Raw genomic sequence first — 26,473 nt, 5'->3', positions numbered from 1 at the left:
GCAGACCCTCGGTCAGCAGGGAGGAAGCTGAAAGAAAAGTAAGTGTTCCAGTCACCTGTCCTGCAGGGGCACCGTTCTGGGGGGCTCTCTGCATGCTCTTCCCAGACCCCAGCTCGACAACACACCTCCGCCCAGGCCTCTCCAACTTCTGTCTCCCTCTTTGCTCTGGGGTTCCCTTCCCAGTAAGTGATGTCATCTCAGCTCAGCCTTTTGGGGAGGCCAGGCTAAGAACTCTCCTCTCTCATCTTCTGCAACCTTCTCAAAAGCACACATCCTCCCGCTTTACCAGAACAACCACAGGTCCATGTCCCCTTCACTCATTCATTCATCACACTTATTTAGCACCTACTGTGTCACAGGCCCTCTTTTAGGTGCTTCGTTAATAAAGAGACAGAATCCCTGCCCTCACCCAGCTTACATTCTAGTGAGGAGAGGCACTGGGTAGCAAACTGAATTGTGAGTTAGACGATAAGTTCTACAGAGAAAAATAATGCAGGGTGGGAGGTGGGGAGTGCTAGGGGTCACACTAGCTGAAGCACATGCTCAGGTGGATTTCGGAGTCAATGCCTGTGAAAGAAAGGGGGAGGAAACAGGACTGGGCAGAGGGAGAACCTGAACAGTGACACAAGTCCAACAAGACCCCGCTAGGGCGTTCTGGAGCAAGTATCCTCTGCCAGAGCGCGGCTCCCCAACCCCGGGGCGGAAACCACCGGGCCGCAGGCCCCAGGCCCCGCACTTCTCTCGGTCAGCAGACGAGGGCGCTCTGTGAAGCCTAGGTGGACTCTGGCAGAACTGGCAGCTGTAGGTTGTATGGCCATGGCTCCTGCCTGCAGATCCTTCTGGAAAGGGGGTCTGGGTGGTGTGACTCCATGTCTACTACATGGGACGTGCTCAGGGAAGGCCTCAGGGAGCAAAGCCTTGAAGGAGTTCGGGGAAGGAGCCCCGCAGACCCGTGGAGGAAGAGTCTTACAGGCAGAGGGAACAAAAGCGCGAGGCTCTGAGTGTGGTTGCGTCGGAGGCCTCGAGAAGCAGCAGGGAGGCCAGTGGGCCTGGAGCGCGTGAGCAGCGGGCAAGGAGTCCAGAGCAGGAGCGGGCCAGCCCTGGGAGGCCAGGTGAGGACTCCGGCCTTTGAGCGGGAGTGAGCCATGGCGGGGTGACGGGTCAGGGCGGTGGGGACACTACTGGGGAACAGGAGAGCCCATGAAAAGTCCACTGCTGGGCTTCCGGATTGGGGAGGTAAGGACGCCAGTGATCCCGGACGCTGGTCAAAGGCCTGCGAATCAACTGTGCAATGAACGCTCGGGGTTTGTTACCCGGCAGCTTTAGCCGGTGTCTGCTGCCCTCTGGTGGACATACTTGGGATTACCCAAGCCGGCTTTCAGCTTTGCTTTTCTACTTTTGCCTGCAGTCTGTGGGTTTTGCAGGTTCACCTACAACTTGGTGCTATAAAAACTGTTTTGTCACAGACGGTGGAGGTGTCAGGCACTTGGAGGAAACAGTTCATCAGCTTAGAGACAGGACGGCAAGGGGAAGCTATGATGTAGATGCAGCAGTGGCTGGAGCAGGGCTGGGGCAGGGCCATGTGGTGTTTTCTAGCAGCAACGGTCAGCAGCATCCAGAAGCAGGGAGGTGGGGCTGGAGGATGCACCCAGGGCAAGGAGCTGTACAGCAGGTGCTGTAGAGAGGAGAACAAGGTGAAGACACTGAGGGTGATTGCCAGAGAGCTCTGAAGTCCAGGGCACAGTCCCTGATGGGGAGGAAAGGGAATGCCGCTGGGAAGGCCCAGCTAATGGAAAGAAAATGGACACGTTGAAGACCTGTAGGTCAAAACGGATCTGGAGATCTGGTGGAGTGAGGGTGTGAGAAGACTGGACAAAGAGGGAGTGGCAGGAACCATGGAGCCACTGGAAGCATTGCTGATGTTGGAACCCAGGAGCCTGCACTCCGGCTGCTGCTGCAACTCTCTACCACCGCCGCAGCCCACAGTCACCTGCTGCTGCTGCTGTCATAAGAGTCACCAGCAGCAGGAAAAAAATGGCTTCTTCCAGTTGGCAAAACAGTCTGGAGGATGTAGTTTTCAGGCTTCCAGCCCCTTCCATACAGAGGAGGGCACTGCAGCCCAGGGGCAATACCAGCTTCTTAACTGCTATGTAAAAACCCCCTTCTTCCTTTTGTTCCTCCAGTTCCTTCCAACACCCTTTGACCCAATTTCCTGCATCAGATCCTTCTGTGTTGGAATTTTCTATATTTGCATTGGTCTGTCCAACACGTGCATACACTATGACTAAGGGCAAATCCAGGTATTTGAGGACCTGAGGCTTATTCAATGGGGGAGAGTAATTCTCTTTAAGAAAAGGAATACAGGGACTTCTCTGGTGGTCCAGTGGTTAAGAATCCACCTTCCAATGCAGGCAACGCGGGTTCGAGCCGTGGTCAGGGAACTAAGATCCCACGTGCCACGGGGCAACTAAGCCCGTGCACCACAGCTACTGAGCCTGCAAGCCCACGTGCTACAACTAGAGAGAAGCCCGTGTGCCGCAACGAAATATGCCACAACGACAGATGCCTCAACGAAAGATCCCACGTGCCGCAACTAGGACCTGACACAGCCAAAAATAAATAAATAAATATTAAAAAAAAAAAAAGAATATCACCAATTTGCAAACCCCTAAAAAAAAAAGAAAGAAAGAAAAGGAATACAACATTATGAATGAAAAATGAGCTTTATTAGCTTTATGGTAAATTCACCCTACATCCCCAACATACCCTAGATAAACTTGCACGTGTGTACCAAGAGACATGGTTGAGTATGTTCACAAGGGTCTTCATTGTAATAGAAAAAGCTATAACTAACCCATCACTATTGATAGGAAAATGGATAAATACATGAAAAGCCAATATTTTATATTAAAATGATACGGATTCTCCTCAAACTCGATCTAAAGATTCAATACAATACGGATCAAATTACAGCAAGGTTAAATGAAACATGCTACTTCCAAAAGTGATCTGGGGAATTTCCTGGCGGTCCAGTGGTTAGGACTCTGAGCTTCCACTGCCAGGGTTCCTGGTTCGATCCCTGGTTGGGGAACTAAGATCCCTGCAAGCCGCATAGCCAAAAATAAATGAAATGAAATGAAAAAAAATAGGTGATCTGTGTCCCTTACTTTACCACAAACACAAAAATCAATTAAAGATGGATTAAAGGCTTAAATGTGAAAAAAAAACTTCACAACTTTTGGAGAAAATCTTCTATATCCTTATGACCTTTGGGGTAAGGAAGACTTTCTTAAAGAGATACAATAAAAGACAATTTTGCTAAATTTTGGGTCATCAAAAGATAATCCACAGACTTCCATTTCCATCCAAGTTAGAGTAACAAAGACTAGATTTACCTTCTTGCTTAAAACAACAACCCCTCCCCCAAAAAAGATGAAATATACAAATATATGCAACAACAACTTTAAAGACATTGGACATCAGGTAAAGAAGGACAGTGATCCATGAGAAAAGGGAAAATAACAAGATGAGCCCCCTGATTGTCCAAGCCCACTGCCTTGAGTTTCCACACAGGGAGGAGGAACTAAGGTGTAATTATCCCGGAGCTGAAAAGATGGAGCTGAGGGTCTGGAGAGACCAAGGCTGCCAGAGTTCATAGACATCAGACAGAGTACCAGAGAGGAGAGAGTTTCACAGAGAGAGAACCTAGAGATCTGCAGAGGGTCATCCTTCAGTATTCAGCATGTGAGGAAACTACCAGGGCTGGGGAAAGAAGCGTCAAAAAGAATAAGAGGACTGCCCAAACTAGGAATAGAAGGGAACTTCCTCAACCCAAACAAGGGCATCAGTGATAAACCCACAATTGGCATCAAACTCAATGGTGAAAGAATGGATGCTTTAAAAAAAAAAAAAAGAAAGAATGGATGCTTTTCCACTAAGAGCAGGAACAAAACAAGGATGTCTGCCCTCGCCACTCCTATTCCACATTGAATTGGAAGCTCTACTTAACATTGAATTGGAAGCTCTACTTAGGGCAATTTGGCAATAAAATAAATATGAGGCATCCAGATTGGAAAGAAAGAAGTAAAATTATCTCTATTTGCAGATGACAAGATCTTATATGTAGACAATCCTAAGGAATCTACTGAAAAACTACTAGAACAGATAAGTTCAGCAAGGTTTCAGAATACAAGATGAATATACATAATCAACTGTGTTTTTATACACTTGCAGTGAACAACCTGAAAAATAAAATTAAGAAAAAATTTCTATTTGCAATTGCATAAAAAAGAATAAAATACATAGGAATAAATTAAACAAAAGTGTAAACCTTATACTCTGAAATCTGCAAAACATTGTTGAAGGAAATGAAAGAAGATCTAAATAAATGTAAAAATATCCAATGTTCATGAATTGAAAAACTTAACATTGTTAAGATGGAAGTACTCTTCACATTCATCTACAGATTCAATATAATCCCTATCAGAATCCCAGATGACAGGGATTCTTACCTCACATCCTATACAAAAATTAACTCAAAATGGATCAATGACTTAACTGTATGAGCTAAAACTACAGAATTCTTAGAAGACAACATAAGGGTAAATCTTCATGACCTTGGATTTGGCAATGGATTCTTAGAAATGACACCAAAAACACAAGCAAACAAACAAAACAGTAAATAAACTGGACTTCATTAAAACTATTGGGTTGGCCAAAAAGTTACTTCCATTTTTAAGTAAAAATAAAAGACATTTTTCATTTTCACCAAGAACTTTATTGAACAACGTTTTGTTCCACTACCTTCTGCCATTATTCAGGCAACTTCATAATTCATCTTCCCAAAACTTTTTACCTTTTTAAGCAAAGGACTGTTCCAGGTGCCTTTTACAGTCTTCCAGGGAATTGAAATTTTTTCTATTAAGAGAAGTTTGTAAAGACAGAATTAAATGGAAATCCGAAGGTGCAACGTCTGGTGAATGCGGCAGATGAATCAGAACTTCCCTGCCAAGCTGTAACAGTTTTTGCCTGGTCATCAGAGAAACATGCGGTCTTGCATTATCCTGATAGAAGATTATGCGTTTTCTGTTGACTAATTCCGGACGCTTTTCATCGAGTGCTGCATTCAGTTGGTCTAATTGGGAGCAGTACTTGTTGGAACTAATCGTTTGGTTTTCTGGAAGGAGCTCATGATAGAGGACTCCCTTCCATCCCACCACATACACAGCATCACCTTCTTTGGATAAAGACCGGCCTTTGGTGTAGTTGGTGGTGGTTCATTTTGCTTGCCCCACGATCTTTTCCATTCCACACAATTGTACAGTATCCACTTTTCATCACCCATCACAATCTGTTTTTAAAATGGAACGTTTTTATTACCTTTAAGTAGAGAATCACATGTGGAAATACAGTCAAGAAGGTTTTTTTCACTTGACTTATGTGGAACCAAAACATCAAAGTGGTGAACATAACCAAGCTGGTGCAAATGATTTTCAGCGCTTGACTTGGACATTTTGAGTATGTCGGCTATCTCCCACTTGGTGTAATGTTGATTGTTCTCAATTAATGTCTCGATTTGATCGCTATCAACTTCAACTGGTCTATCTGACTATGGAGCATTGTCCAGTGAGAAATCTCCAGCACAAAACTTCACAAACCACTTTTGACACATTCGATCAGTCACAACACCTTCTCCATATACTGCACAAATCTTTTTTTGCATTTCAGTTGTGTTTTTACCGTTCTTGAAATAATAAAGCATAATATGCCAAAATGTTGCCTTTTTTCCATATTCAATATTAAAATGGCTATACAAAAATTCACCAATTTTGATAAGTTTTTTTTTTAATGCACACTGATATGACAGCTGTCACAATACTATCTAACAAAATTGTTTTGAATGAGGTTAAAGACGACTACGCACTACTAGAGCCATCTTACAGAAAAAACCTAGCGAACTTTTTGACTACCACAATAAAAAAACTTTTTTGCTTTAAAGGACATCATCAAGAAGGGGGGGGGGGTGGAGTGAAAAGACAGCCCATAGTTGCAGAAAAATACACATAAATTTACTCCTTCAAAGTGAGTACACTCATACCTCAGAGATATTGTGGGTTCACTTCCAGACCACCACAATGAAGTATATGTCACAGTCAAGTGAGTCACATGAATTTTTTGCTTTTCCATGCATACAAAAGTTAAGTTTACACTACGTGACAGTATATTAAGTGTGAAATATCATTATGTCTTAAAAAACAGTGTACATACCTTAATTAAAAAGTACTTAATTGCTAAAAAATGCTAACCATCATCTGAGCCTTCAGTGAGTCATAGTAGTAATATCAAAGATCACTGATCACAGATCCTCATAACAAATATAATAATAATGAAAACGTTTAAAATATTGTGAGAATTACCACAATGTGACACAGAGACACAAAGTGAGCAAATGCTATTGGGAAAATAGTGCTGATGCCCCTGCTTGATGGAGGGTTGCCACAAAACTTCAATGTGTTAAAAACACAATATCTGCGAAGTACAGTAAAATGAGGTTTACCTGTACCTTCTATGTGCCTGCCACTGTTTTAGGAAATAAGAGCAAATAAAACAGACAAAAATCCCACCCTCCTACCTCCTAGCGTGAAGATTCCAATGAATAAGGAAACTAAGAAAAGAACAATTAGCTCAATCTGTAAACACCTGTCCTGCTATTCATTGACAACACAGATAAAGCCAGATTTAACAGGAAACAGTATTTCTCTCAAGGACGTGTGTCTGCTGGAGTCTCACGTAACACGTTACTTTGAGAGACTACTGCATTGTTACTGAAAAATTTATTCTCTAAAAACAAGACTTTACTGTTTGAAATCATATGTCAATTTGCTCCAGGAAACAAATACCAAAAACATACCGCTTGTTGAAAAGGTTGGATTAATTACTCATTGCTGTGAAAGACAATGCAAAAGAAAGAAACCATAGGGAGTGTTATTATGAGAGCAATAGAACAGAATTAAATATTTGAGGTTGTTAGGTGATTTGGAGGAAGGTTTGCATGGGATTGGATACTGTAACAAAGTGAGGTGAATTTTTTTTAATTGAAGTATAGTTCAGTGACAAAGTTTCAAATGCATAGCAAAATGATTAAGTTATAAATATATATATGTTATTTTTCAAAATCTTCCATTATTCTATATTAAAGGATATTGAATATATTGTAGTATCCTGTGCCATATAGTAATTCCTTGTTTGTTATCTATTTTATATATAGTAGTGTGTATATGTTAGGTGTGGAGTGATACATAACTCTGGTTTTGATTGCATTTATTGATTATTACTGACATTGAGCAACTTTGGGTGCACTAGTCTTGGTTCAGCTATAGGAGGGCTCAACTGGATCTGGAGATTGTGGTCCCATCCAGAGAGTACCAAGCACTACAGGTCCAAGGGGAGCTCATTTGCTGGCACATCCTCCCCAGCTCCCATGGACCCACAAGAGTTCAGTGTGGGAACAAAGCCTGTTCAGGCCCCAGAGACTGACACCATGCCAGGTTACCAAGTACTGCAGGGAATATATTAAGCATTTATTTCTTTTTTTAATTTAATTTTTACTTTATATGAGTATAATTGATTTACACTATTGTGTTTGTTTTAGTTGTACAACAACCTGATACAGTTATACACATACAGTCATGCAAACTTTTGTGGATGCTTTTCCCATATAGGGTATATCAGAGTGTTGAGTAGAGTTACCTCTGCTGTACAGTAAGTCCTTGTGGATTATCTATTTTATACATGTTGCTCTGTATGAGTGAATCCCAACGTCCTAATTTACTCCTCCCCCCACACCTTTCCCCTTTGGTAACCAACAATTGTGTTGTAAGTCTGTCAGTCAGTTTCTCTTTTGTAAATTAGAACACTTGTGTCAGTTTCTCGATTCTATCTGTAAGTGATATCGTATGAGATTTGCCTTTCTCTGTCTGACTTACTTGACTTACTCTGATCACCTCTAGGTCCATCCATGTTGCTGCAATTGGCATGATTTCATCCTTTTATATGGCTGATAAATATCCCTTTGTATATCTATACCACATCTTCTTTATCCATTCATCTGTCGATGGACATTTTGGTTGCTTCCATGTCTTGGCTATCGTATATCATGCTGCAAGCAATGGTGGTGTGCATGTGCCTTTTCACATGATGGTTTTCTCCGGACATAGGCCCAGGCGTGGAATTGCCAGATCAGTTGGTAGCTCTATTTTTGGTTTTTTTCTTCAGGAACCTCCGTACTGTTGTGCATAGCTCCTGTTAGCAATTTACATTCCCACCAACAGCGGAGGAGGGTTCCGTTTTCTCCACGGCCTCTCCCGCATTTATTGTTTGTAGACTTTTTGGTGATGGCCATTCTGACTGGTGCGAGGTGATCCCTCGTTGTACGTTTGAATTGCGTTTCTCTAAGAATTAGCAATGTTGTGCATCGTTCCATGTGGTTTTGTTTTAAACGGTGTGAGTACAGCTTCCCTGTTGAAATTGGCTGCTTGAAGGTCTGCCCTGTCTTGAATTCTTTTGATTACCTCCCTGAGGATCTTTCTTGGGGGCAGGTGTCATTTCTAGCCCTGCAGGCTTTGTGAATATTAAGTGCCCATAAGCAGCGGGGTTAAAGTTGTTGTTATGGGAAACCGCCACAAGGCAGCAGCATTTCCTCCTGCCCAACTCTGGTTACTAAGGTACAGGGGCCTTAGGGCTAGTCCGGTTCCTGGGTTGTGAATTAGAGTGGAATGTGCCAGAAGAAACACCCAAGGACTTGTGTTCCTTTTCTCATTCCCCCTTACCCTCCCACCCCCTCCCCAGACAAATCCCAACCTCTGTCAAATCGCTATGCTGAGGGTGCTGTCGTATATAGGTGGGGCACCTCTAAGGAAAGAGGCTGCACGTGGGAACCCCACCACCAGGAGACGTGCAGACCAGGTGACATTTCAAAGTTCTTCCAGCTCAGAGGGTCCACCATTCTTTGGGTGCACTAGGCTTGGTTGAGGTGTAGGAGGGCCCGCCAGGATCCAGAGACTGTGGTCCATCCAGAGGGGACCTGTCACTACAAGTCCAAGGGGGGCTGCTTTGCTACCCCATCCTTCCCAGCTCCCTCAGCACCAGGACAGTCCAGCCTTGGGACCCAAGTCTGCTCAAGCTTTAGGGATGTGACACCAGCCCCCGTCACCGAGCTCTGATTGGAATAGAATAGGCATTTCTTTCTTTTTTTAAAAAAGTAAGTTTTATTTTCTGTTGACATATAGTTGATTTACAATTATGTCATGTTGTTGTAGGTCTATGGCAACGTGATTCAGTTGTATATATTCATGTATCTATTCTTTTTCGGATTCTCTTTTTATGTAGGTTATTACTGAGTGTTGAGTAGAGTTCCCTCTGGTGTACAGTAGGTCATTTTTGCTTATCTGTTTTATATGTATTAGTGTGTATATGTTAATCCCAACCTCCTTATTTAATCCTCTCACTGCTCTTTTTCCGTTTGGTAACCCTAAGTTTATTTTCTCCTTGTGTGATTCTGCTTCTGCTTTATAAATTAGTTCATTTGCATCAATTTTTCACTTCTACCTATAAGTGATATCATATATTTTTCTTTTTCTGACTGATTTTACTTTGTATGGTCATCTCTACGTTTATCTATGTTCCTACCAATGGCATTGTTTCATTCTTTTTATGGCTGAGCAACAGGATAAAATTCTATGGTTCGCTATGTTAACATGTCTTAGCATAGGGTGGTCTAACTAACGTGTGGCTATATTATTGGTATGAAGCGGCACTCATTTTCTGGGAAAGGGGATATTTCGGTTTTGTCTTAGACAATGTTCATGTTCTGTGGTCAACATGATGATGGAGTTGTGTAGTTTTGTCTTTATCCATCACAATGAGGCTGATGTTGATGTTTTGTGAAACTGTTCACACTCGACAGGAAAACATGGAGACCTAGCTTTGAGTGTCAGGGCAGCCCCTGGATGCCCCTGCCTGCTTTCCTCTTTCTCACATAGCAGTAATCGTGAAACATCCACTCTTAGCTGGAGGATCTAAGTGATTTTGACACATAGAGACAGGAGCCTCCATTTCCAGCCTAGATGCAGAGCTTCAGATAAGTGACTACATTCCACATCTATCTTTTTTTTTTTAAATAAATTTATTTATTTATATTTTATTTTTGGCTGTGTTGGGTCTTCGTTGCCATGCACGGGCTTCTCATTGCAGTGGTTTCTCTTGTTGCGGAGCACGGGCTCTAGGCGCGCGGGCTTCAGTAGTTGTGGCTCGCAGGCCCTAGAGCGCAGGCTCAGTAGTTGTGGCGCACGGGCTTAGTTGTTCCGAGGCATGTGGGACCTTCCTGGACCAGGGCTCGAACCCGTGTCCCCTGCATTGGAAGGCGGATTCTCAACCACTGCGCCACCAGGGAAGCCCCACATCTATCTTAATCTTCTCATTTCCATGGAAACCCTGGGCTACTTTGCAGTCAGGCCACATTTTGACTTTCTTCAAACAGCTGTGCTCTGATGTGAACCCATCAAAACACTGCTTCATTTAAATTTCCCCTGAACCCAGATCCTCATACAACTTTCTCCTGTGCTTGTTGATAAGCCTGTGGGCTCCACTTGTTTGCTATCTCCCTCACTGTTATCATCAAATAAAATTGACTTCTTCGAATTACACGCTTATCCCTGGGGATCTGAGATTGATTGGGCTAGAACTATACATGGTATACTAGATATAAATGGTATGGAAAAAAAATAAAAGCGGGGGAAAGGATAAGAAGTGCTGGGGAAGGGGCTGTTTGCGATTTAAATAGGATGCTTACGAAACACCTCGGTGATAAAGTGACATCTGAGCAAAGATATGAAAGAAGTGGGGGATTTTTTGAACGGTTGAGTATCTAGGAAAAGAGCAATAGAGGGAGGATAAACAGTTCGTGCAAAAGCCCCGAGTAGGAGCTTGCGGAGCGTGTTTCAACCACACTTGGTCAGTGACCCTACGCTGACAACCTCTTTAATTCCGAAACCTACCCCCACTCCATCGTTACTCCCTTATCCTGCTTTTTCATTTTTCCATAGAACTTTTCAATATATCATTCCGTGTTCATTATGTTTGTTTTCTGCTTTGCGCGAGGGAGGGCATCTTCGCCAGTCTGGGTCGCCGATGCAGCTCGAGCTTCTAGCAGTGTGGGGCACCCCGCAGGAGCTCGATAGGCCGTACTGTTCGGAGGCCCCGGGCCGGGGAGAGACAGCGGTCAAGGTAAGGAGGAAGAGACCGGTCTCCCGGGGCCTCGGTCGGGGGAAGCCCCTGCTGGAGACCTGCAGGTAAGGAAACGAACCTCCCAGCGCCCCGGTCCCCCGGCTGGATGCGCATCCCCGCGCGTGCGCCGGATGCGGCCCGGGTCAAGGCGCCCGTCCGATTGGCTGCGGCCGGCGCCTAGAAGCGGCATTGCGCGTGCGCGCTCCTTCCGCGCGGTCTTGTGCCGTAGGTTTTGCTCTTCAGCCTCCGCTGTCTCCGTGGCACCCCCATCTTCCTGTCTAGGGTGCTCGTTCCCGTTGCTCGGAATGTTCCCGGAACTCAATAACCTTCTCAACACCACCCCTGACCAGGCGGAGCAGGTAAGAGATTGCACGGTCGGGAAGGGGGCGCGTCCTGGGAGCGTGGCGGAAGACCGTACGGGAAGCGTACGCGGACCCGTGAGAAATAACGCGACGTCCGGGGACCCCGGGGCGCCTGGGAGTTGTAGTGCAAAGAGGGCCCGCCCGGAGCTGGCCTGGACATTTGGGCTTGTGGGAGATGGGCATCTCGCGCCTTCTCATAGGTCGTGCGTGCCCTTGAAAGTCCATAGAAAGCATGTCCGACGTTTGGATTGGCTTAAGTTCACAGACGTGTACCGGGCGAGCCCTTTGCGTGTTCAGTGTGGTGGGAGTTCCGGCGCCCCAAAAGAGGCTGCCTGAGAGGAGAGGAGAGGAGAGTTCGACTCTCCACCCATCACGTGGGACCAGCTTCTTAACCATCCTGAGCCTCCCTCTGGCTCGGGAGCGCTCGGCAGGTCGCAGCGAATGCTGCTGCTCCTCTTCCTCCTCGTGTTCTCGAATAGTGCTCTTTGAAGCTGCTCTCAGCCAACGTTGGATTGTAGGAGTCCATCTTTGGCACCACAGGCTCGCTACTCTTGTTTTCTTCTCCCTCCTCACACTCTAGGGCATTTCGAAAATTTCCACGCTTTCGCCCAAGGGTTACCTCTCCTAGGAATATACCTGACTTATTTCATAGCTGTTGTCTTTCTGATGAAATGGTAAGCTCTTCCAGAAAGACAGGACACCAAGTGTGTAAAACCTTTTTATGACTCCCTAATGCCTGGTAAATAGTATTCAGTGGATACTTGTGCATCTTAATTGCCCAGCAGTTCTTCTCTGCCCAAACCTCCAGATGGCGCTGGTTACCTTGCCAGTTACTACTAGCACCTCCAAAGTCCAAGCCCAGGGCCACAGGGAATGGAGGATAGAAGTGGGCGCCAGGAAATGACAAATGGCGCTAGGGTTAACCCTCAAATTCTGCTAGTGTGATCTTTCATATTTTATAAGTGAAAAAAATCACAACAGCACAGAGACGACCTTCCCTGTCACTGAGAAGGAACTAGGGGTGGCTGGAGCAGGGCAGCCAGGCCCTGCAGAGACCACTGTTAGAGGTCTTTCCAGGGCTCTCCATGATCAGAACTCTGCCTGAAGCAGTTTCCAGGGCCTTTGGGAGGAGGACTTTGATACTGGAAGTCTCTGTCAACAACTACTTCTTCACTCTCCCCTACCTAGGGGACAGAATTGGAAGCAGGATTAGAAATAGGGAGGAAGCTGGATCAGATGACTTTTTAGAAGACCCCTTAAAATCTTGGCAGTCAGTGATTTTTGTTGGATTCCATGATAAAAGCTTCCTTTGTTCAGGATTTAATTCTCTCCAAGACTGGTGAGGAAGAGAAGGGATTCTATTCTTTATTGCCTTGGGAATTATGAGGTTGAGATATGCTTGCCCATAATGAGTGACTTAATACCAGTCATTTTAATTATTGGTTTTTCCATAATTTTGACTTATTTTCTTCTTTTTGTGGTTAAATACACACACACACACACACACACGTATGCAGAGTCTCCAGGTGTAGAAATTTAGGGGTGGATACAACCGGCTAGATTTTGACACTCAGCTGACCTCTTTCCTGGGAGTCTAATTCATGTTTTTGTGTTCTTCTTAACTTTTAGGGGAAACTGACTCTACTCTGTGATGCCAAGACAGATGGCAGTTTCCTTGTGCACCACTTTCTCTCCTTCTATCTCAAAGGTATGGACTGTAGAAAAAGAAAACCCAAGGCAAAAAAAAAAAAAAAAAAGCCTGATTCAGGAAGCAATAGGAATCGTATTAACTAGCCAGGGCTTTGGTGTTCGGGCAGCCAAATGGCTGTTTATCAGGTAGCTGATTACTGGACCATCTGGTTCTGTCTCCTGCTCTGCCAGAGAGTGGCATGTGCTCCCTGTATCCAGTCCCGCCTTCCACTTCTCCACGTCCTGCATAGGCACTGCCTCCCGGAGGTCCTTGTGTGGCCTTCTCATTTAGTTGCTCCTTGGTCCTTGTCTATTTTGAAGTCTCTAGGCACTTGACCCATTAACACTTTGCCCTGGCAGTAGATGCTTCCTAAAGAACACAGGGAAGAAAACAGCATGGCCACTGCAATTCACCCACAGAAATTGATTAGAAGAAGAAAACAGCCAAATGAAAAAAAGACTTATTGATTTTCCTTGAGTCCCCACTGAGCCAGGCCAGGAAACAAGGTAGACCTTTGGCACTCTTAATTGTAATAATTTACAGCTTTGAAAGTTATTTTCCTTTCCAGATGATGTTATTGTCGGCTTATAAAGACCAAGAGAATCTACAGATAAATTATTAGAATTAATTATGTTCATAAGGTAGCTAGAACTTCTTTGTGGTCTCCTTGTCTCCTCTTGGGTATAAGACTAGTTTAAAAAATCCATTGTAGGGCTTCCCTGGTGTCGCAGTGGTTGAGAATCTGCCTGCCAATGCAGGGGACACGGGTTCGAGCCCTGGTCTGGGAAGATCCCACATGCCGCGGAGCAACTAGGCCCGTGAGCCACGACTACTGAGCCTGCGTGTCTGGAGCCTGTGCCCCACAACAAGAGAGGCCGCGAGAGTGAAAGGCCTGCGCACCGCGATGAAGAGTGGCCCCTGCTTGCCGCAACTAGAGAAAGCCCTCGCACAGAAACGAAGACCCAACACAGCCAAAAACAAAACAAACAAAAATCCATTGTATTTCTGTACACCAACAAGCAATTAGAAAAATATAATTTTTTTAAAAACCACAATTTATTTTCAGTGGAACAAATTAAGATTCCTAGTAATACCTCTCACAGAGGAAGTACATCTCAGAATCAATGAAATAAGGTATTATTATTAAATACAAGAAAAAGTACATCTTAGAATCAAATTGGGTATGTCAGGTTGCAAGGCCTCGGTTCTCTAGATCTGCCTCATTGCTTTTGTTTCCAGAGGCATGAAGTATACGAGACTGATTGTAAGTAGAGACTTTATTAAAAATCAGTTTATTTTATTTTATTTTCCAGCTAATTGTAAAGTCTGCTTTGTGGCACTCATCCAGTCCTTCAGTCACTACAATATCGTGGGACAGAAGCTGGTAAATATTTTAGAACTCCGTGATGAGATCCCTGAGTGAGTGTGTGTGCCAGGCATGTGTGAGTGTGCTGTCAGGCTGGGCTTCCCTGTTTGGGTTGTGGAGAATTTAGCAAGGGAGGGACTAAGGAAACCATGGAATCCTGAACCCCTTATCTGAAGGGCTAAGGCAGCATCTCTACATGTTTTGTTAATTTATAAAGTTTGTAGAACCAGATCTGGTGTGTGTTTTTAAAAAATATTTATTTATTTATTTGGTTGCACTGGGTCTAGTTTCGGCAGGTGGGCTCCTTAGTTGCGGCATGTGAACTCTTAGTTGCGGCATGCATGTGGGATCTAGTTCCCTGACCAGGGATTGAACCCGGGCCCCCTGCATTGGGAGTGCGGAGTTTTATCCAGTGCCCCACGAGGGAAGTCCCAGATCTGTTGTTAATTAATCAAACTCTTCTCTGTTGAGTCTGGACCAGTTCAGGTTTTCTCCTTCTCGGTGTGAGCTTTAATCTTGTTCCTAGTGAGTGAGAGATCACAGCTTGGTCTGCTGCCAAGTTGAGTGCCTCCCACTGTGTCTCCCTAAGTCTAGGGCTTAGGACACAAATGTGGGGAGAGGCAGGCGCTTTTGTCATGTGCCTCTTACCTCATCTTGGTTTGCCCCTCATCTCATTAGATGCAGCCAAGCAAGAATAAGATGGCCCAGAGGCTGGTGAACCTCCTGGCCTGGCTTGGCCCATTACTTGTGACCTGTGACCTGGTGAATTTACTGGGTTGTTATTGTAGTGTGTTTTTTTTGTTTGTTTGTTTTTTTAAAGTCCTGCTAGGATTTTTTTTAAAATTTATGTTATTTATTTCTTGGCTGCGTTGGGTTTTTGTTGCTATGCGCGGGCTTTCTCTAGTTGCCGCGAGCAAGTGCTACTCTTCGTTGCAGTGCGCGGGCTTCTCATTGCAGTGGCTTCTTTTTGTTGCAGAGTGTGGGCTCTAGGCGCGTGGGTTTCAGTAGTTGTGGCACGCAGGCTCAGTAGTTGTGGTGCACGGGCTTAGTTGCTCTGCGGCATGTGGGATCTTCCCGGACCAGGGCTCGAACCTGTGTCCCCTGCATTGGCAGGCAGATTCTTAACCACTGCGCCACCAGGGAAGTCCCTTGTAGTGTGTTTTTGCTTTTTGTTTTGATTAGGTCAGCCTCAGAGAGGGAGAGAACCAGGCCACCCATCAGCAGTGATCTTTGAAGTGCCAGTCATACTATTGGGCCACATCACTGCCTCTTCTCTGATGGGGAGAAAACAATGAGAGAGTGAGAGAAGGGTAAGCTCTTTCTCATCCTTTGCAGGGAAGGGAGAAGTTCCTGTGTTAGAGGTCAGATCGTGAGCTCAGGGAGCACTGTCATGTCACGAACGTGTGTTGCATTCCAGGTCTGTGAGGCATGTCTGTGGCCCTAGCATCTGTTTTTATAGATGAGAAAGTTGTGTATTCTCATATCCAGTTTGGCTGCTTTTTCTGTTACCTTGGAATCATCAACACGGCAGGAAAGACATGCACAGCACTGGGTGTGCAAAGTACTAGAGCGTGAGCTTCCATCCTCTTGGTGTATTATTGTTCTTACATCAGGAGAATGGTGATGAGTGAGAGTAAAGGTGATGATCAGGAATCCTTCTCTCTGCCAGGGTGGCTACGTTGCTAATGGTGTTGCATATAGTGAACTCTGGTGTATGAATGAGTGATTGAGGCCTGGTCTAGGGACATGAGGAGTCTAAGAAGTTCCATGTCACCTGTTTCTGCACAGACAGAGCAGTGGGTTGCACATTTAGATGGTGTCACCATCCCTGGGTGTTTGTTGAAATGCACATTCTTGGGCCCTGCCCCCAAGGCTTCTGGTTCTGGAGATCTGGAGTGGGGCTCAGGGATCTGCATTTTAATCAGATATCTCAAGAGATTCTTAATTGTGTGTTTCATGAAGACCTGTATTTAAGAAGTGCTGGTCTAGAGCAGGGGTTGACCAACCACAGCCTGCACCCCCTGTTTTTTGTAGATAAAGTTTTATTAGAACACAGCCAGCCCCATTTGCTCATGAATGGTCTATGGCTGCTCTTGCTCTATGGTAGCAGAGTTGAGTAGTTGCAGCAGAGAATGTCATCCTGCCACCGTCTTTACTGTTATTTACTTACTGTATTTTTTTTTGAATATTTGAATTTTATTTAATTTATTTTTTTATACAGCAGGTTCTTATTAGTTATCTATTTTATACATATTAGTGTATACATGTCAATCCCAATCTCCCAATTCATCCCACCACCACCCCCCCACGTACTGTTTTTAAAATTTTGTAACTACGTGCCCTTAAAAAAGAAACTTTATATTACTATTATAAATTAAAAACCAGTACTGGGTAATCATAAAAATAAATATATAAGCAAAAGAAAGTAAATTAAAAAAAAAATGTGACAGGTAAATGTAAATGCACATCTGAAAGCAGAACGGGGATTGTGTGTTGGGAACACCCAGGGGAGGCAAGACATGGGCTCCTCCAGAGGGTGGACAGACACACGTCTGCAGGGTTCAGAACGTGTCCGGAGCCCTCTCGTGAGCTGGAGTCTAGCCTCTCTGGTGGGTCCCCCGCAAGGCGCAGGAACTCATTCGCCTCTCCATCGGGTGTAGGGTGTCAGCCTGACCACAGCGCGGGAATGCGGGCAGCTCGTGTTCCTCGAGGGTCTCAAGTCTGCGGTGGACGTCTTCTTTCGGCCTCAGGAGGATCCACACCCCCTGCAGTTCCTCAGGTCAGTCAGCCCACGACCCAGCCCAGAGCACACCTGGCAGGTAGGCCCAGCCCAGGGTTGCTGTGTGATTCCTTCTCCTCAGTGTATGGGAGGGCAGAGCTGGCTTCAGGAGTCAGACACCTCCCTGGTATCGCAGCATTATCAGAAGGTCCTTGGCTCTGACCGTGGGCCAGAGGGTGTGTGGCTGTCCCTGAAGCGATAGAAAGCATCATTTGCTGGACATGTGGCAGAATAGTGTGCTTTGCTGGTTATTCCAACCCTGGCTCAGAGCCCTAGCACACACCTCTGTTCTGTTCTTGGCTTGATACGGGGTCAGCAAACTACGGGCCGTGGGCCAGCTACCTGTTTTGGTAAATAAAATTTTGTTGGAATAGCCACACTCGTTTGTTCGCGTATTGTCCCTGGCTGTCTGGCACTACAGCAGCAGAGGTGAGAGTTGAGACAGGGACCATATGACCCACAAGCCTAAAATATTTACTGTTGGCCCTTTAAGAAAAAGTTTGTTGCCTGCAGGTTGGTGTTCCTGCTTCTTGTCTTTCATGAGCATCAGTCACAGATGTAGCAGATGCCGCACCTGGCTGCTGTGCTTCCTCCGCCCCAGGGAGTCTGTACGGGACCTCTCCCCGCTCTGCGCTCCCTCAGACTCAGCCTTACATAGTGGCCGGGCTCAGTGTGGAGTCAGAAGGCCACGTGTCCTGACCCTGTATGTGTGGCCTGGGGCACAGCCCTTCGCATCTCTGAACCTGGGTGTCTGTCTGAGTGCGTGGGCCTGGTTTACACCTGAGCCCAGGTTATACGGCACTGTTGTCCCGGCTGTCAGTGGGGCTCAGCCCTGGAGTGTGGGGCAGTGGGGCCAGTGCCTGGGCCCCGGGCCCCGACCTATTGCTGGGAGACAACTGCTGTAGTCACTGGGGAGATGGAGGTAGCAGGGCCACGTGTGTCAGAAACAGGTCGGACCTGGTACGCACACGAGCACACCGGTAGCCCTTAGACTGCTGCCCTCACCCCCAGGACACCTGAACCGTTGCTTAGCTTTCATACCCAATTGTGACCTCCTGGGAAGGCCTCTCCTGCCCAGTCCCAATGAGTCTTTCAGATGCCTTAAGCTCTTGGATTGAGAGGCTGTATGAGCCTCGGGGGCTATTTATTTCTGTGTCTGCCAGTTTTTAGCACAGTGCTTTCTACCTAGTAGGCCTCAGGGAATATTTGAACTGAAGTAAATGTACTCACGTGTGCGTGCGTGCCTTTTCTTTCCAGCCAGATCGTGAGCCCCTTGGTGCCAAGGACTGGAATCCAGTTCCTTCCCTCCCCCTAACCCTTTCCTGTGGTGCTGTGCAGTCTCATAAACACTTGTAGAGCACGTGAGCTCTCTGGTAACTTTTGCCCTGTGTCCCAGGGAGGCCAACTCTGGGAACCTGCAGCCGCTGTATGAGTTTGTGCAGGAGGCCCTGAAGCCCATGGACAGTGGGGAGGCTGCCTGGAGGTGCCCGGTGCTGCTGGTGGACAACCTCAGTGTGCTGCTAAGCCTGGGCGTGGGGGCAGTGGCGGTGCTGGACTTCGTCCACTACTGCAGAGCCACCGTGTGCCGGGAACGGAAGGTAATCATGGGCCTGCTCCCTGTGCTCCTGCCTGTGACCCGTACGGGCCGACAGGCCCAGGCCTCACTTGCTTGCAGTGATCTTTTCTGTTTAAGTGCTTGGGGCTTTGGCTTTACCCTGGCAGGCCCAGGAACCTTTCAGTCAATGCACCTTGCTCTCCACTACCTGCCATTGATGAAAAATAAGGCCCTGAAAACTAAAAGGGTGCCGGCACTGTCTTTAACGGGGCTGGTCATTTGCGGTACTGCTGCTGTCCCCGCTCTGCCACGCGGTGTCATATCGCTCTGAGTGTGTTTTGAAGGTTGGCTGAGATAATGGGTGTGTAAAACTGCTTTAAAAACTGTGAGGTGAAAAAAAAAAAAAAATTGTGAGGTGAAGGGACCTCCCTGGCGGTCCAGTGGTTAAAACTCTGTGCTTCCACTGCAGGGGCATGGGTTCGATCCCTGGTCGGGGAACTAAGATCTCGCATGCCGCAAGGTGCAGCCAAAAAAATAAAACAATATGAAAATTGTGAGGTGCAATACAGGGATAGGGTGTAACCTTCATTGTCAAGTGGTGAGGCAAAAATAGAAATTCTGCCATACTAGAGATTTTAACAAAATAGGAACAGCTGTGGTGCCCATCTCCCAGGAACCAGACTGCAAGAGTTAAGTGAGGGGAAGCTTGTAGCACGGCAGCTCAGCGTGTGGCCCACAGGGCCAGGCGGGGTGCAGAGCAGTGGGGAGTGGGTAAATGGGTTGGCCAGGGGTGTGTGGATCCAGCAGTGCATGTTGCTCACCTGCGTGCAAGGTCCTGCCTGGAAGCTGGGGTCAGGGGACCTTCTGAGGCCATCCTGGCTACAGTCACAGGGCCAGGTGCCAGGGTGATGGGGAGAGAAGGGAAGGAGGAGGAAATGTATGGGGCTTGGAGGACACAGTTCACTGGGGCTTGTGGAGGGAGTGAAGCAGTCAGAGTCAGCTTCTGCAGCTCAGCCTGCTCTGTGGCCCACTACCAGCCTCTTTTTGTAACAATACTTCTTTTAGTTGAAAAAGTAAAACTTGGGAATAGTTCAGTAAAGCAAAAAAGAAGATATGAGCAGTATAAAGGCTATTTTAGCCAAAAGTAATTGTCTCTTTTCCTCTGTTGTATATCCTTCCAGAGAGTCTATGCAGTCATGAACACGTTTGTATGTGCACTTGTCTCCCTGCATTTTTCTTCACAATATTGGTAACCTACCATTCACACAGTTTGGTACCTCTTTCCTTTTACTAACACACAGTATGTTTTGCTGTCCATTGCCCCAAAACAGAACACACAGATCTGCTTTATTCTTTTTAACAATTGGACACTATTCCTTGCTTGTGGATGGACTGAGCTGAAGTACAGGTTGGATGTGCTGGTGAAACTATCCAGCAGATGATTGCAGTTATGGTCCTGGAGCCCAGGCACGGGTGCTTCCCACAAAGCGGATGCTACAGCTGGGAGGCTGATCTGTGAGAGGGGTGCAGGGCAGTGGAGGCTCTGAGAGCCCAGCACACCCTGGTCCTGGCGTCCCTTGCCATCAGTCTCCATCATGGTCTCTGTTGCAGGGAAATGTAGTGGCCCTTGTGCACGACAGTGGAGATGCCGAGGACGAGGAGAATGACATCCTGCTGAATGGCCTTGGTCACCAGAGCCACCTGATACTGCGGGCTGAAGGCCTGGCCACCGGCTTCTGCAAGGACGTTCATGGGCAGGTGCGCAGGGGCTGGGGCTCACTGGGAGCTGCTCGCCTCCCGAGTCTAGGCTGCCCGTGGGATAGTGTCCGGCTGTGGGGTGGTCTGGTTGGGGCGTGCCTTCAGGTGGAAGGGAAGCCTCAGAAGTTGTGTGAATGCAGGTCACAGTCCACCCCAAGTGGTGCTTGGCCCCATGCACCAAGGCAGGTTTTCCATGGTGGTCCATTTGCAGCCAAAGGGGAGTTCCTGAAGAGAAGATGGCTGTCTACAGGGGAAGGCAATAAACAGCGGAATTCCTCTGCAGGACCACAGCAGGCTTTGTATATTCAGGCCAACACCGTTCCTTTTAAAATAGAGACTTGGGACTTGGTGGCGCAGTGGTTAAGAATCCGCCTGCCAATGCAGGGGACCTGGGTTCAAGCCCTGGTCCGGGAAGATCCCACATGCCGCGGAGCAACTAAGCCCATGCGCCACAACTACTGAGCCTGCGCTCTAGAGCCGTGAGCCACAACTACTGAGCCCATGTGCCAGAACTACTGAAGCCTGCGTGCCTAGAGCCCATGCTCCGCAACAAGAGAAGCCACGGCAATGAGAAGCCCATGCACTGCAACTAGAGTAGCCCCAACTCGCTGCAACTAGAGAAAGCCTGCATGCAACAAGGAAGACCCAACGCAGCCAAAAAAATTTTTTTTTAATAAAAATATAATAAAATAGAGACTTGGGGAGGCCATTCCACTGGCTGGCGTTGCCGCCCCCACTGCTGCCTCTGCCTGGGATGTTTGGAGTACTTAGGTGGAAGCTGAGTCCTGCCCTGGGAGGGAGGTCAGGTTCTCCCCATGCCCAGGGGCTGCCGTGGTTCTCTGCCTTCTGAAACTTCTCTTTTGGGATCACCCCAAAGCCTTTACCACCTCTTCCAGGTTAACTTCATGTTGACCCCTTTTGACCCTTTAAGGGTGGCTGGGCGTTTTGGCCCAGAGTCGTTCAGAGTCAGGTGTGGAAAACGAAGCACAGGCCCAGAGATGCTGTGCTGGTGGTGCGCCCCAGGCATAGCCTGAGGAGAAGCTTCTGCCGGCAGCTTATGGCTCTGAAGCCAGTCAGCCCCCCAGAGCTTTCTAGTCACTAGAGACAAATGTCCAGTCTTCCTGAGCCTCGGAATTGAGTGTACACATTCTGTTGTGTTGATCTTCAAAATTCATCTAGCCAAAAAGTACAAAACCATGCACACAGAAAAGACCAAAGGGATATACACAAAAATACTTTAATGGTTCTTCTCTGGATGGGTTTTTTCTACCTTTTACTTTTCTTTGTCTCTCATGTTTTTTGTAATGAGCAAATATTACTATTGTAATGGAGGGGAAACCTTTAATTTTAGGTGGCTCGTAGTAAGCTTTGTTTTGGAAGTCGGTCCCATTACTGCATGGTGCATGACCTCAATTGAAGGTTACCGATGAAGAAGGAAGGGTTCACAATGGAGCAGGTGTTTGGGGGGGGCCTTTCCTCTTTCACTCTTCTCTTTGTCACTTAGCTGAGGATCCTGTGGAGGAGACCATCACAGCCCACAGCCCAGCGAGATCGGAGCCTCACTTACCAGTACAAGATACAGGACAAGAATGTGTCCTTTTTTGCCAAAGGAATGTCTCCTGCTGTTCTGTGACCTGATTTAAGGGCCAGCTGAAGCTACCTTGGACTATTTTTAGTTGTGAAAGATAAAGCAACTGAGCAGAAATGGATCTTTACACCTTTGTTGTGGACTGACAGTTCCGCTGAGACCCAGGGATGGTGGAATGGTGCTGTGATGGTTGCCTTTGTTCCCCTGGGCCCTGTTTAGAAAACACATGAGGAAGCTGCAACCCTGCCTCAGCTGAGATGCTGCATGTTGAACTGGGTGAAATGGGTCCTTTGGAGCTTTCCTCGTAAACACGCTTTAGCCCCAGCTGCCCATTTTTGGTTGTGATGCCTTTCAGAGCCAGAGTGGGTGTGGATGTACTAGCCAGGAGGCAGTCCTGGATGGCAGGTGTGCAAGGTGACAGCTAGGATATTCGTGGCCGGCACAAAGTGAGTTCCCACCTCATGGCTTCCTGTGGATTGTCTCATTTCATTTTCACCTTCATCCTGAAAAAGTATTTTCTTCTTCAGTCCAGTCAGGAAATAGGCTTCGAGAGGTTTGGAAGCACGCTCAAAGCTGTAGAGCCTGCTGCCAGTAACGGAGGCCTGACTGAAGTCCACGCTTGCTGCCTGACCCTCTTGGAAACCAGAGGCAGGCTCCTGCCCAGTTCACAAGTTGGCTCTTCTTGTTTCTGTCATAGCTGAGCACCTTGCCCATATGCTGAGGAGACCAAGCCATCGTGGGCCCGGCACCCTGGCCTTGGCCACACGAGGCCCCATGTAGGGCACAGGTGTGCATGGCCTTGGTGAGGGGGGGAAGGAATGTTCTTGCTGCCAGGTAGGCTAGGACCTTGGGGAGGAGCCGGTGCCTCCCTCACCTGTGAAGACTGAAGGCGGTGAGCTCTTCCCCAGCATCCTGAAGATGCCACTTGCCACACTTAGCCCTTCAGTCAGGGTCACCTCTGAGTATTCTCTTAGAATGGGTACATTTTATTGTATGTACATTATACCACAAAGAATCTGATTTTAAAAATAAATAAAATGGAAAAATAACACTGCTTTGCAGGGACTAAGGAAGTTTCATATCCATTGTTTAATTTTAACTTTTTTTTTTAACATTTTTTAGTCTTTGCAAAAGGGAACAATTTATCACCCCGCTCCTCAAGTCATACTGACTATTGTGTTAGTTTTCCCATTGAAACAGTAGCTGCTTTTCTTCTCAAAATACTGCAGACTTGATAGAATATTTTAAAATCATGAGTGTAACTTAAAAGAAAGTAGTCATGAAAGAATCCAATGATTCTTTTATTAATACGTCAGTATTTATACAGCTTCATATGGGCTGCAGTTCTGAATGGGTAAGGCACCACAAAACATTTTTTACATGATATGCTATTATATTTCTTCACTTGATTTATAAATGTTTTCATTAAATTTTTAATGTTTAATGGCTACTTGACATTTTTTGGTGTCATTATATTCTAATTTGCTTAGGTACTCTCTGGGCATGTCGGGTTCTGATTTTTGTAATTATAAATTGTGCTCTTATGAATTTTACATCTATACCTGTTTGGGGATGGGGGTAAGTATTTGTTTCCTTAGAACATTCATTCATTCAACAAATACTGAGCACCTTCTGAGGGTATGACAGTGACAAAATAGGTCCCTGCCCTTGAAGAGCTGATGTTCTAGTAGAGGAGACAGAGACAGTCAACAGAATTGAGAATTTAGAGACATAGAGTTAGACCATGATAAGTGCTCTAAATAAAGCAGGGAGGAGGCCTACAACGGGTGAGGAATGATGACATTTTAGAGCCTACTCCCTGAAGTGGAATTTCTGAATGAAAGCATGGACTGACCCTCACATGTCATCAAGTTGTTCTTCAGGATGATGGCGCCAGTTAACAGTGATCTATAGGTTTCCTCCACCAACATTGGGTTAATGACTAGAATATAATTTTCTCTGTTTTCCCATATGTATAGAGTCCATTCCTCACCCTTAATTATTTATCAATTAAAATCTGGTGTTGGGGCTTCTCTGGTGGCACAGTGGTTGAGAATCTGCCTGCTAATGCAGGGGACATGGGTTCGAGCCCTGGTCTGGGAAGATCCCACATGCCGTGGAGCAGCTGGGCCCGTGAGCCACAATTACTGAGCCTGCGCATCTGGAGCCTGTGCTCTGCAACAAGAGAGGCCGCGATAGTGAGAGGCCCATGCACTGCGATGAAGAGTGGCCCCCGCTTGCCACAATTAGAGAAAGCCCTCGCACAGAAACGAAGACCCAACACAGCCAAAAAAAAAATAAATAAAACAAATAAAAATTTAAAAAAAATCTGGTGTCAACCTTATTTTTTATTCTTTGTAATATTCTGTTTTATTTTAATTTCTTTTTTTTTTTTAATTACTTTTTGGCTGTGTTGGGTCTTCGTTGTTGCACGCAGGCTTTCTCTAGTTGCGACGAGCAGGGGCTACTCTTCGCTGCGGTACGTGGGCTTCTCATTGCGGTGGCTTCTCTTTGTTACAGAGCGTGGGTTCTAGGCGCGTGGGCTTCAGTAGTTGCGATGCGTGGGCTCATAGTTGTGGCTCTCGGGCTCTAGAGCACAGGCTCAGTAGTTGTGGTGCACGGGCTTAGTTGCTCCGCGGCACGTGGGATCTTCCCAGACCAGGGCTTGAACCTGTGTCCCCTGCACTGACAGGTGGATTCTTAACCACTGTGCCAGCAGGGAAGTTCTTCTTTGTAATATTTTGGAAAGTAAGATTTTATCATTATCTTTGTTCGTGTATATTTTTCTACATTCTGGTTTTTAAAAACTAACCTTCAGAAACATTTTTTAAATATTCAGATATATTCAGATATATTCATTAATTCAAGAAATATTTGTAGAACACCTATTTTATATAAGGGGTTAGTAAGATAAAGATATCTGCTGCACTCTAATGGGCATAGAAAATAGGAACTTAATGTGATGCAGTGGAGAAGGTGATGAGGGCCGTAAAAACAATTCAAGTTGGAGGTCCAGTGGTTAAGACTCAGCGCTTCCACTGCAGGGGGCTCAGATTCGATCCCTGGTCAGGGAGCTAAGATTCCACATGGTGTGGCAAAAAAAAAAAAAATTTCGGGGAGGTGGTGGTGGTGAGATGAATTGGGAGATTGGGATTGACATATATACACCAATATGTATAAAATAGATAACTAATAAGAACCTGCTGTATAAAAAAATAAAATAAAATTCAAAAAATATTTCAAGTAATGGGGGGCTGATAGGTTGATGGTCATAGGAAGGAGGGAAAGAGTAATTATTTCCCCTCACTTTTTTTTTTGAATCGAGGGAGCAGAGAGTTGGGGAAGAATTTATGGAGGCAGTACTATTTGAACAGGATCTTGGAATGTTCTATTTTGTCTCTGATGGTATCTTAGTTCTTCAGGATTCAGAAATGTATATTTCTTCCTCAGTGGAATGAAGGTGTTATTCTTTGTTGGTTTTTTTTCAACTTTAAAATAATTTTTAAAATATGCTTAAAATTTTGACTTGTTTAGAATTTGTTACAGTATTATAATTTGTTTCCATGCTGATAACTAAATAACCAACAGTATTTACTAAAAAGTAATGTTCTTTTCTCTTTATGTAGTTCTGATTTATTTATGTGTAAAGTTCGTAAAAGGAACCCTCTGAAGTTTGTCTTTAGTAGGTATTGAAAGGTTAGTGTATGTCTGTATCAAGAGTCTTCATTAAAAGGATATTGTGCCCACTTATTTATCCAGATGAAATTCACCACCTCTTATCAAGCTCTAAAGTATTCTTCAGGACTTTTCTCTCTCATTTTAAAAATTGTGTTATTTAAATAAATAATTCTATTTAAAAAATAATGACGAAATTAATGTAGTACCCTCTTATTAAATGCTTTTCGATATTGGAAAAGGAATTATCTGATTTTGTTGATCTTTCCTTTGTGCCTTTGATAGAGGAGTGCAGTTGATTTTTTAAAATTTATAACTTATCATACAGTTTTTATAAACTACTACTTCTAATAATTTTTTTGAGATTCTTGAAATTTTTAGATATTTTTTCTTTTTTTCCTTTTTGTGGGTATTGTT

General features: G+C 45.7%; 1 protein-coding gene across 1 annotated transcript; it reads left to right on the top strand.

Moving 5' to 3' along the window:
- The first annotated feature begins 11,132 nt into the window (after positions 1-11,132).
- On the top strand, positions 11,133-23,827 carry ELP6 (elongator acetyltransferase complex subunit 6). The gene is given in 7 exon segments (XM_059939487.1): positions 11,133-11,642; positions 13,275-13,353; positions 14,649-14,719; positions 17,362-17,480; positions 18,877-19,078; positions 20,647-20,793; positions 22,298-23,827. Coding segments are annotated over 7 exon segments (1,257 nt in total). The 3' UTR covers positions 22,427-23,827.
- The last annotated feature ends 2,646 nt before the right edge of the window (positions 23,828-26,473 follow it).

Source organism: Balaenoptera ricei, chromosome 11, assembly GCF_028023285.1.
Source record: "Balaenoptera ricei isolate mBalRic1 chromosome 11, mBalRic1.hap2, whole genome shotgun sequence".
Taxonomy (NCBI): domain Eukaryota; kingdom Metazoa; phylum Chordata; class Mammalia; order Artiodactyla; family Balaenopteridae; genus Balaenoptera; species Balaenoptera ricei.
This window is presented reverse-complemented; position numbering and strand designations above follow the sequence as displayed.